This window comes from Nomascus leucogenys, chromosome 8 (assembly GCF_006542625.1).
Source record: "Nomascus leucogenys isolate Asia chromosome 8, Asia_NLE_v1, whole genome shotgun sequence".
NCBI classification, from domain to species: domain Eukaryota; kingdom Metazoa; phylum Chordata; class Mammalia; order Primates; family Hylobatidae; genus Nomascus; species Nomascus leucogenys.
Window position 1 is genome coordinate 88,107,183 of NC_044388.1, and position 12,777 is coordinate 88,119,959.

Sequence of the window (12,777 nt, forward strand, 5' to 3'; positions counted from 1 at the left end):
TTCCCATCTATCCGGTACTTAGCTCCTGCCTCTAGTACCATGTTGAGCATCTGCTGTCTCTAACAGGCTTGATAGCAGGGATCTGAATGACTGACTCTTGATTCTTGCAAATCCTTGCACAGTTCTTTGGTAATGATAGCCCCCCAACCCCCACCCCGCCCCTCCGCCACCAACAATGAATGATTCTTGAGTTGAAATTTCAGAAAAGAGGAAAAGCATATATCAGCATGAAATATAATTAGGGTAATTTCCAAAACTCATTAGGCCATGTAATTCTATTTTACCAGTAAATTTGAACTTCCTGCTTCACATGTCAAATGCCCTATCTCCTGCTTCCTAAGAGCCCATGAATCACTAGATTAAGAAGAGGGAGCCCTCCTCCACAGTGGGTGTTGGATATGGAAAGTCTCCCCCCACCAGGTTCCCAAACATCCTAGGTATCCTCAGGGCCCTGATTTTCTTTTCTTTTCTTTTCTTTTCTTTTCTTTTCTTTTCTTTTCTTTTCTTTTCTTTTTTTTTTGAGGAGGGAGTCTTGCTCTGCTGCCCAGGCTGGAGTGCAGTGGTGTGATCTCGGCTCACTGCAACCTTTACCTCCCAGGTTCAAGCGATTCTTCTGCTTCAGCCTCCTGAGTAGCTGAGACTACAGGCACTCGCCACTATGCCCGGCTAATTTTTTTTGTATTTTTAGTAGAGATGGGGTTCCACCATGTTGGCCAGGCTGGTCTTGAACTCCTGACCTCTTTAGCTGGGAGAAGTTGTTGCACGTATCACTGCCATAGGGCCTGCCTCTACCTCCCATTGTGCTGGGATTACAGGCGTGAGCCACTGTGCCTGGCCGAGGGTCCTGATTTTCATAAAGTCTTGGCTCACTTTCAGCCAAGGGCTTTCTACAAAAGAGACAAAGTAAAACCTGCAGGGCAATAAGTTGTCACCACCAGTAAACATTTATCCACTGCCTGTGGGGAACACCTGTAACAACAAACTTGCCGAGAGACTTAAAGACGTCCCTACGTCATAGCCACAGGTAAGAAAGTAAATGTTGCAGCACCTCCATGCAGTCCATAAGTACATCTTCAAATCCCTCTCATCTTTCCATGCAGATGGTGGTGGTGAAGAGCAAGGTCGAGGCTCACCTGTGCCCATTTGGTTCTGTACATTGCTCACTAGAGGCATCACTAACAGAGTATGAAGCAGCTCCCAATTAGCCTGATCGTAATCACCTGTGTTGCTTGATTATTATACAAATTCCCCGACCTCATCCCGACCTACTGAATAAAATCTCTAGGAGTAGAGTCTGGGAATTTGTATTGCCGGAAAAGCTCCCAGGTGATTCCTATAATCTGGCAAGTGTGGGAGACACGAGCATTAAGGGAACCCAGCAATAGGCTCCATCCTCTGCCTAACATCAGCAAGCTCAGGAGAGACTTGGTCCCAGGGACCTTGCTCCATTATGTACCCCAAGACACTGTCCCTAAATGGTGCACAAAGCAGACTCAGGCCTGTCTCACACACTGGCAAAGCTGCTGCCCCCCAGCTCAAACCAGGTAGTCAGGCTTCGGAAAACCACCCTGCCTGCTGGTAATTAGCCATGTGATGTTAAAGAAGCAGCTGTGGCTGTTTGGAATATGACTGTTCTGGAAGGACTTTTCTTTTTCACCACCACACTCCCTTGAATGACTCACAGTTCTCCACTTCCTGTTTTGGAGGCGCTGGCCGGCATATAGCCACAAGGGTAAGCTGTCATTTGGCTTTTCTTTTTGCATTATGTCATTATTTGACATAAATATCACATTTGTTCTTGCAAATGCTCTCAGGAAGTGACATCACAACTTCTGTTCTCTTTATAATGACAGAATTACAATGCCTTCTGGTAACTTGTCAAGAATCAGAACAATTTATACAATGTCCATCCCTGGAAAGATCTTTGCACATTTACTGAATTTAAATGAATACAAAAGCAGGAAAACTCTAAGTTTTATTATAAATGGATATACAGATAATATCGCCAGACTTTCTTTTTTGTAATTTTATAATATCTCACTTTTTTTTTTTAACCTTGATTTTACTGAAGGGTCAGGAGAGACAAAGGCAACGTTGGTGAGGCCATGTACATTTTCAGCTCCTTGACCTGGTACTGTGAGCAAGCTGTTCATCTCTCCACGCCAACCTCAATCTTCCTCTCTAAAAAAGGGACTGATGTTACTTTCCTAATCCTGCCATGACCTTTGCAAATAAAACACTTAACTGAACACACTGTAGTCCTCCAACTGGGGTAAATTAATTCCATCCTAATGCCATCTGGAATCCCAGAAGCAGTCATTAATTATACAGTGTCTTGCCCATAACTCAATACATGAAAAGACAAAAAGATTTACCTAAATGATCTTTTCAGAAACCATAGCACACCCCCCAAGATCAGCCTTGCATAAAGGGCAACATATTCTGCCTTTGGGAAATGAAACGATACCCTGACCCACCATCCATAAAGGATGTACTATGAGACATGAGTGCAAAGGACAATCCTGACATGTCCTAACACGCAACTGACGCTTACCCAGTGACCAAAGGAATGGATTTGATTTCTTGAGCTAAAATGCCCAAATGCTTGTATATAGGGTCCTTTAGAAGTCTCTCTATGTGGCCGGGCGCGGGTGGCTCACGCCTGTAATCCTAGCACTTTGGGAGGCTGAGGCTGGTGGATCACCTGAGGTCAGGAGTTCAAGACCAGCCTGGCCAACATGGCAAAACCTCGCCTCTACTAAAAATACAAAAAATTAGCCAGGTGTGATGGTGCACGCCTATATGCCAGCTACTCAGGAGGCAGAGGAAGGAGAATCACTTGAACCCAGGAGGTGGAGGTTGCAGTGAGCTGAGATCGCAACACTGTACTGCAGCCTGCGTGATGGGAGTGACACTCCATCTCAAAAAAATAAAAAATAAAATTAAAATTAAAAAAAAAAAAGAAGCCTCTCTCAACATTAGAAAGGATGCTGGTTGGGATTAAAGGCCAGTCTGTACCCAAGGAAACAAAAGAGGCCCCAACTGCATTGTTCTAACCACCCAAGTGCAGCCACCAACACAGAAGTCTTCTCCTCACCAAAATCAAAGTTTCCAAAACACTCCATGGGAATCACTGGGCAACCGTGGAGAAAGGACAGCTACTGACCTGATTGGTCCATTTTTCTCCTTGGCTTTCCTCAGTCTGAGGCGTGGTAGAGGTCCTCCGTGCACTGTAAAAAATTCTACTTCCGGGAGGGGAGGCTCTGAAAACATGTTGAAAAGAAGAAAAGGGGTATGATCAGAACAAGTAAACAGCAGGACAAAAGAGGTCCTTGTGAGGGCTATTAAAAGGAAAGTTAATTTCAGAAGCAAGGAGCCTATTCTGTACATGCCACAATATGGAAGAACATGCTAAGTGAAATACACCAGGCACAAAAGGACAGATTCTCTATCATTCCACTTAGATGAAAAATCTAACATAGGCAAATTCATAGAGACGGAAGAGGTTGCTGGGGGTGGAGGGGGCATGGAGGGAATGGGAACATATTGCTTAATGGTCACAGAGGTTCTCCTTGGGGTGATGAAAAAATTTTGGAAATACACAGTGGTGAGGGTTGCACAACATGTCAATAAACTGTGTGCTTCAAGATGTTAAAATGGCACATTTTATGGGTATTTTGCCACAATAAAAAGAAGTGATGAGTATATCGTGGCACTGGCAGAGGATAGATGTGGTGAGCATTACAGTTTGCTTGGTGGGAAGACCACCACATCAGCCTTCTATATCCTTTATGATCACAGAGCTCTCTGTCCTTATTTTCCCGCCCCCAGCAATAAGATTTCCCAAATAGGTTTTCCACCGGGAGGAAACTATGCTGACTGGCTGATACCAGCGGTCTTGCACCTCACTGGTAGTTACAGTCATGGTATAAATGTGCTAACTGCCATTCTGCCTTGCGGGTAACACGCTAATTAAGACATACTAGGCACTAACCATTCACACTAGAGACGTTCTACATATGCCTCATCTTACTGAATCTTCTCAACAGGGCTACCAAGTGGATGATGTTTGTAGAAGCAATCATTTGCTCCCTCTCTTGGGGTTCCTACCCATGCAATGTAGGAGCTTCTTCCCTCTCCAAAGTATTAGGAAAACAGCTTCCACCTGGCCTTCTATCCATCCCTGTGATTTGTGAAACAGCTAGTTCCCATGTAGCCCCATCCTTATTTTTTTATTTTTCTTTCTTTTTTTTCTGTGGGGTGGGGGCTGCCTGAATGCAAGACAGGTGATTTCCCACCTCCTAGTCCCACTGTCCATCTCTAGGCAAACCTGAATCACCTGCCTGAAGCCTGGTCTACATTTGCCCTATAGCCGGGGTTCCCAACCCTAGGCGGTGGACCGGAACCAGGCCACACAGCAGGAGGTGAGCAGCAGGTGGACAAGCATTCTTGCCTGAGCTCCACCTCCTGTCAGATCAGTGGCAGCATTAGATTCTCATAAGAGCACAAACCCTATTGTGAACTGTGCATACAAGGGATCTAGGCTGTGCACTCCTTATGAGAATCTAATGCCTGATGATCTGAGGTGGAACAATTTTATCCCGAAACCATCCCCCTACCCACCCCAGTCTGTTGGAAAATTATCTCCAATGAAACTAGTCCCTGGTGCCAACAAGGCTGGGGACCACTGCACTATAGCTTCCACTTCGCCATAGGTGGGGCACAAAGTGTAGGTGTGGGAGGAAGTTCAAGAAGCTTCATTTTGGCCGGGTGCAGGGGTGCAGTGGCTCACGCCTGTAATCCCAGCACTTTGGGAGGCCAAGGCAGGCGGATCACCTGAGACCAGGAGTTTGAGACCAGCCTGGTCAGCATGGTGAGACTCTGTCTCTACTAAAGATGCAAAAATTAGCCAGGCGTGGTGGTGCATGCCTGTAATCCCAGCTACTCAGGAGGCAGAGGCAGGAGAATCGCTTGAACCGGGCAGGCAGAGGTTGCAGTGAGCCGAGATCGCACCCCTGCACTCCAGCCTGGGTGACAGAACGAGACTCTGTCTCAAAAAAAAAAAAAAAGAAGCCTCAGACCCAAACCAGTTTTACCAACAATAAAACTGATTACTTTGATCCCTTTCTAACGCTTATGTATCTTCTTCACTTTCCCTAATCTCAGAGGTGGAACAAGTACAGTTATTATCTTAGAAAAACTCATTTTATAGATGAGGAAATTGATACATGACAGATTGTTACTTGTCCAAAGGCCACACAATTAGCAAGTTGTAGAGTCAGAATGTGAACTCACGCTCTGCTTAACACACCCCTCTCATTCACCTTGGGGTATCTTGAACATTTGGTTCCACCAATTGATCTGGCAAATTTTCGTCACCTTTGAATGAACTAACAAACTCTACTTTAACAACACTGGCCAGGGACAGTGGCTCATGCCTGTAATCCCAGCACTTTGGGAGGCAGAGGCGGGCAGATCACTTGAGGTCAGGAGTTTGAGACTAGCCTGGGCAACATGGTGAAACCCCGTCTCTACTAAAAAATACAAAAATTAGCCAGGCATGGTGGCACACCCCTGTAATCCCAGCTACTCGGGAATCTGGGGCAGGAGAATCGCTTGAAGCTGGAAGGCGGAGATTGCAGTGAGCCGAGATCATGCCACTGCACTCCAGCCTGGGCAAAAAAGCGAGACTTCCTCTCAAAAAATAAAAATAAAAACGCTGAATCCCCAAAGATTTTACAAACACATCAACTCCAAGAAAATGATCCACTTGCCACAATTACTGCAGAGTTAGAGGTCTACCCAGTGTGGCTCACATCAGAGAAGCTAGACTACAGTTAAACTGCAGAAATAATACCATCTAGTGAGCAGGAACACAGGACTTGGGTTGCTGTCCTGGGTCTATCACTTACACCTCCAGCAGCCTCATCCGTTAAATAGGGGTAAAAACAACTTCTACCTCTTAGGCCTGTTGAGGGAATTAATGAGCCAGTGAATAATGATTAACAATAATAGTTAATGAGTCAACACAAGTAAAGAGAATAAAACAGTGCCTGGAACACAGCAGCCCTCAGCGCCTGTTGGCACCTGTATAATATCACTTGAGCTACTAGTTGCCAATTCTATGCTAGGAACTTTGCCTCTGCTGTTTCAACAAATCCTCACAGCAGCTCTGCATGACAATCATCTCTATCTTATCAGTGAGGAAATCAAGGCTCAGGCAGGCTGAGTCACACCACTAGAAGACGGCCAGCCGAGCCAAGTGTGGGACTCAGGGTAATTTGACTCCAAAGTCTCCTTTGCTACATTGCCAGGCCATGACAATGTTTGTGTTCACTTTGCCTGAGATTAAACCATGACCTAGAAGTAGAAACCTGGAATTACAAATCCCTGAGGAATGACAGATCTCTGTGCCTGAGACCGTAAGGAACAGAGCTTGGGGGTTCTGGGGGTGTCATACACCAAGGATCTCTTAATTAGCAAGTTCAAAGGGAAGGGATGAATAGAAAAGAAAAAACTCAGAAATGACCCCAGGAGGGAGGCCACAGGGACAGGTTTAGCTCCTTCCCAGCTTGAGCACACAGGAAATGTCATCCAGGGGACTGTGACTTGTAATATAGAAAGAGGGTTCCTTACAGGGCAGAGGGTGGCAACAGAAGCCAGGAGAAAGAGGCAGTGTTCCTAAGTCAGGGCTGGAGAGGCACTCTGCTGAATGAACAGGGGCTTAAAAGAAAACAAACCTGGAAGAGACCACAGAAAGCTGCAACCCTGTAATCACAAAACTCCCAAAGATGGGACACCTTGTGCCTGAGATTCTCCGAGTCCGTACATGTTGTTTTTTCATATACTACATACTTTATATGTATGTGCTCAGCATCCCTTTTTCTGTGGAGAGTGGCCCTTCTCCTTCCCATATGGTTCTTATGGGGCCAGCATTCCCAGTACTCCAAATCCCCACTGGCCCAGGGCCCAGTGATCATGGATTGCCATTCCCCGGTCAGAAGATGACTCAAAAAGAGCAATCTGTTTAGGAGATTGGAGGTTTTATTTTTTGTTGTTTATTTGTTTTTTTGAGATGGAGTCTCACTCTGTCACCCAGGCTGGAGTACAGTGGCATGATCTTGGCTCACTGCAATCTCTGCCTCCCAGGTTCAAGCAATTCTTCTAACTCAGCCTCCCGAGTAGCTGGGACTACAGGCATGCGCCACCACACCCAGCTAATTTTTGTATTTTTAGTAGAGACGGGGTTTCACCACGTTGGCCAGGCTGGTCTCAAGACTCCTCACCTCAGGTGATCCGCCCACCACTGCCTCCCAAAGTGCTGGGATTACAGGCATGAGCCACCACGCCAGGCCTAAAAGACTGGAGGGTTTTATTCTTCTTCTTAGATTGTAGCTGTAAGTACCAGGTAGGCCAACAGCAAAATGTCCATCCTCCCAGGTCTGACTGGAAGAGTTTGGCAGAAAGAGGGCCTCATGGCTGGAAGAGCAACGGGGCTGTGGTGACACCACATGTGGCTGAAGCTTGCTGTCTCCAAGTGAGATCCATCCTGGGCCTTCCCAGTTCTGTGATCCCACAGATTCCACATGCTTAAGCTGGTTGGAGTTGGGTTTCTGTCACTTGCAACCAAAAGAGCCCTGACTATAGAATGCATCCAGCGCCTTGGTATTCCGTGGAAGGGCAGAACCCTCAGCTGTGTACTGGCAGGAACTCTGGTGCTAGGCCAAGTGGACATGGCAGGGAAGTGGTCCTTATGCATTTGTGTAAGAAGAATTGCTGTGAATTCCAGGCACATCCTAAACCCCTTGGGTCGTGGAGACAGTGAGGACAGCAGGAAGAACTGCCTTAAGAACCCTCTTTAGACCCTGGACTAAACCACCCCTCCTTCAAAGTCTATCACTGCATCAGCTCATTAGGGCAAGGGAGGAAGGGCATGATGGAAGGAAAGAGAAAGAGCTGTTAAAAATATATGTATGAATGCCTCCCCCACAATCCCCCCACCCTAGCCCTAAACCCTGCCACTGTGAACTGAAGGACTCTAAGGCCAAAATAGATTCTCAAGACTGTATTTACCAGATTAGAAAATAGCTTTGGGGTAGAAACCCTCAATCTCAAATTATAATAAATAAAAACTTGGACCTGCCTGGACCTTTACAGTTGTTAAAGCACTACTATATGTATTATTCATATATCTGCATTGAACAAACACCCATTAGCCACCTCTGCCCCAGGCTCTGTGCTAGGCTGGGGGAGACAAGCACAGAAGACATGCTTTCTGCTTTCTGGGGACTTGGAGTGTAATCTGGAGACGGTTTTGTAAAGGTAGTGCCCAGAGCTGTGATGGAGTTATACACAGAGCGCTGTGGATGCGAGGAGGAACATCTAACTGAAGGCAGGGAGCTGAGCCTGTCAAACACGGAAATAGACATCTGCAGAGGCATGAGGTGGTGGCAGGGAGGGATAGAACTACATGGAGTTCCTGGCTGAAAGGTTGAGGTCTGGCAGAGTAGAAGTAGGTGGTCAAGTTAGAGGGGTAGGTGTGGGTCAGATCTGAAGTAGGTGGTCAAGTTAGGGGGGTAGGTGTGGGTCAGATCCGAGAGATCTGAGGTTCCGGAAGTAATAAGAAGCCGTTTAAAGATTTTTAGCAGGCTGGGTGCACTGGCTCATGCCTGTAATCCCAGCACTCTGGGAGGTTGAGGCAGGCAGGTTGTTTGAAGCCAAGAGTTCAAGACCAGCTTGGGCAACATGGTGAAACCTTGTCTCTACAAAAATTTTTTTTAAATTAGCCAGGCACAGTGGTGTGTACCTGTGATCCCAGCTACTCAGGAGGCCAAGGTGGGAGGATTGCTTGAGCCCGGGAGGCAGAGGTTGCAGTGAGCCAAGATTGCACCACTGCACTCCAGCCTGGGCAACAGCTAGACCCTGTCTCAAAAAAAAAAAAAATATTTTTAGCAGTTCTGCACTTTAAAAATACAACTTAGAGAGCCAATCGAAGGATGAATAGAAAAAGGGCAAAACCCCAGGTTGTCCAATAATCCAGGTCGGAAGTCTTGAGGTCTGCTGCAAGTGAGAGCACTGAGAATGGAGAAGAGGGAACAAATGCAAGCCTTGCTCAGGGGAGAGACGGCAGGAATTTGGCAACCAAGTCAGCGGCGATGTCATTTACCAAGTCTGGGGGAAGACGAGAAGCAGCTCACTTCTAGATCTGTTCAGGTTGAAGTGTATAAGGAATCCTCCAGCAGGCAGTCAGAAACATAGGTCTGGAGCCTAGGAGCAAACCCCGTGGTGGAGATACAGGGGCAGCTCGCAGGGAGGAGTGAACATGGCCACCAGGGAGACAGTATCAAAGTATCTGAGGAGAGATGGGGGCCAAGGGCGGACCACCGAGAAACCCAGGCTTTAAGACCAGGTGGAAGAGCGAGAGAACTTTGTGGCCTTTATGAAACAGTGTTAGGTCTAGAATTTCTCCCAGAGTCTCTTAGACACTGCAATATAGATCATGTTTTTCCTAAACCTGTGGGATTGCCAGGCGCCCCAGGAGGTCACCTGGAAAAGCCTCTGCTTAGAGTCTAGGCCTCACATCACTCATTTGTTGACATGAAGGTCTATGCTATTTTCAAGAGCAGCCCAGAGAGAGATTCCTTAGGATACAGCTGAGAAGACAACAGCTGGATTCCTGTGGCAGTGATGGAGGAGACAGGAAAAGCCCCCACATGTCCCCTGGGAACGTACCCCTTCCCCTTTGAGATCTAACTGCCCTCAGGCCCTTTGCTATCACTGAAATGCCCCTTTCACTTGTGCCGTTTTGTTGTCACAGTAAAATTAACTTTTTTTATTACGTATTTCCTCTTCTCAGCCAAGGTGGAGATTAACTGGTCACTCTTTTCTGTGTGAGAACTCCGCCCTACCCCACCCCTGCCCCGCCCCCGTCAGCTCTTTTAAGTTACTCCTCTTTGTTCTTGTCCGAGAGTAATAATTCTAGTTCCTCTAATCTTGTGGCTAACATTTTAAAACCACCCAGGAGCAGCAGAACAGAGTGCTCACTGAGCTCAGAAGAGGCAACGCAGGAAGGCCATCCCCCTGCTTGGTCCAGGTGACGTCACACTTTCCCAATCTAGGGTCACAGCTTTCAAGGCACCACAGTCATCTGGTTCAATCAACATGTGACTTTGAGACCATTTTCTGCTCTGTTTGCCTAAGGCCTCCCTGCCTTATATTTTATTTTATTTTGTTTTTGTTTTTGCTTTTTGAGATGGAGTTTTGCTCTTGTCGCCCAGGCTGGAGTGCAATGGTGCGACCTCAGCTCACTGCAGCCTGCGCCTCCCGGGCTCAGGCAGTTCTCCTGCCACAGCCTCCCAAGTAGCTGGGATTACAGGCATACACCACCACACCCAGCTGATTTTTGTATTTTTAGTAGAGAAGGGGTTTCTCCATGTTGGCCAGGCTGGTCCCAAACTCCTGACCTCAGGTGATTCCACCTGCCTCGGCCTCCCAAAGCGCTGGCATTACAGGCATGAGCCACCACACCCAGCCGCTGCCTTATATTTTAAACAGTCTACTTTTTCTCTCCAATGTACAAGCCCAAGCCTCGTCAGGCTGGTTCGCAGCCACATTTCGAGGTGGAACAAACTTGACTTCCAGCTGAATTTTCCAAGGTGCTCTTCCTTGTCTCCCAAACTGATGTCCTGGGTAGACCTGCTCTCCTTTCCATCAGCCTCGTTACTGATTTAAACTGAATTAGACCCAAGGCAAGAAATGGGTCCTGCCTGTGCTGGAAACTATAGCTCTTTCACCCTGGGTGTGTGAGATGGGAGAGGAACCAGAACAGAGACCTTCATTAACATTCTCGGATGTCTGGAATATCCATCCTCTGCTAGAAGCAAATGGCAAAAGAAATTCCCACATGGGGGGAAATGTGGGGAAAAGTAATGACAGAGAATTTGCTCTGCAAAAAAAAATATTAAATGTATCATAAAATTACAACAATTGAAATAGTAAAGTACACGCACAGGACAGACAAACAGTGAAAAAAAGCTAGACAGTCTAGAAAGAGCAAAGAAATGCACCAGGTGGCGTGGACAGTCAGTATTTCCAAAGGTGATAGGGAACTGGCTTACAGCTGGGGAGAAAAATTATCATGTAAATTTAGCCTCATATCAGACATCAAAATAAATTCCAAATGAACCTAAGTGGGTTTGTTTTGGTTTTGTTTGTTTGTTGTAGAAAAGTGGTCTCACTGTGTCGCCCAGGCTGGAGTGCACTGGCATGATCATAGTTCACTGCAGCTTTGAACTCCTGGACTCAAGCAGTCCTCTCTCCTCAGCCTCCTAGAGCGCTGGAATTATAGGAATGTGCCACTGTGCCCAGCCTGAACCTAAATTTTAAGTGCAAAAAAGCAGGTTAGGTGCAGTGGCTCCTACCTATAATCCTGGCTTTTTGGGAGGCCTAGGCAAAAATGATTGCTTGGGCCCAGGAGTTTGAGACCAGCCTGGGCAACATAGTAAGACCTCATCTTTACAAAAAGAAAAAATTAGCAGGGTGTGGTGACATGCACCTGTAGTCTCAGCTACTTGGAAGGCTGAGGCAGGACTGCTTGAGCCCAGGAGTTTGAGGCTGCAGTAAGCTAAGATTGTGCCACAGCACTCCAGCCAGGGCAACATAATGAAACTCAGTCTCAAAAAAAATTGAAAAGAAAACAAAAGAGTAAATAGCCTTGGAGTAGGAATTTGTAATATTTATCAAAAGATTAATATCACTAATGAAGGTAAACTATTCAATCAACCAAAGAAAAAGGGTAGTATAAGTACAAATGTGTTAAAATGTCTCTATGTAAAACCCATCAAAATGAACAAAAAGAACCAAAAATGGAAGAAAATTTTATCTGCATCAAAACTAAGCAACGTCTCCAACTTTGTACTACAAACTTCAAGTAAACACAAACAATTGAATTCAAACACAACTCCACTGCCCAAAAACCCAGTACAATGCTACTTTTCTGAATTTTCTATAATAAAAAGTAGGTAGAAAAATAAACACAACATGATGGTTCTTTTCTAATCCTCAGGCACCTATCCAGAGATATCATCCCATCCAAGGCATGGTAAATTAAAATTGAAGGCAACACAAAAAGATAGTAGCTTCCACCACAAGTCATCAGCTAGATATATCTTCTCCATCAATAAAGTTATGAGACTTGACCTCCCAAGGAGAAGAAACCAATTTCTTTTCATGTGCACATCCTCAGTAGGCAGCACAGGTCTTTGTACATAACCAATCGAAAAATATTTGCTAGTGGCTTCTCAAGACATCTCTTTTTATTTATTTATTTATTTATTTATTTATTTAAATTTTTCTTTCTTTCTTCTTTTTTTTTTTTTTTTGAGACGGAGTCTCGCTCTGTTGTCTAGGCTGGACTGCAGTGGCACAATCTCGGCTCACTGCAACCTCTGCCTCCCGGGTTCAGGAGATTCTCCTGCCTCAGCCGCCCAGGTAGGTGGGATTACAAGCACCCACACCACACCCAGCTAATTTTTGTATTTTTAGTAGAGACTGGGTTTCACCATGTTGGCCAGGCTGGTGTCAGACTCACCCACCTCAGCTTCCAAAAGTGCTGGGATGGGATTACAGGCATGAGCCACCGTGCCTGGCCAACCCATCTCATTTTTAACAAATACAAGTAAATAAGTAAGTATTTGCTAAATTGAATTGTTACAGCTCAGCATGCCCTTCCCCCACTCCCAACACACACAGAAACCCTGGTTTCCAGGTTTCTGATCT

At 46.0% G+C, this 12,777-nt stretch overlaps 1 protein-coding gene across 1 annotated transcript in view; it reads right to left on the reverse strand.

Moving 5' to 3' along the window:
* The window catches only part of SUSD1 (sushi domain containing 1), a 135,438-nt gene that overhangs the window by 18,983 nt on the left and 103,678 nt on the right, over nucleotides 1–12,777 (reverse strand). The window contains exon 14 of the mRNA XM_030817622.1: nucleotides 3,167–3,263. Within this exon, the coding sequence (XP_030673482.1) occupies nucleotides 3,167–3,263 (97 nt within the window). The remainder of the gene's footprint in view (nucleotides 1–3,166; nucleotides 3,264–12,777) is intronic.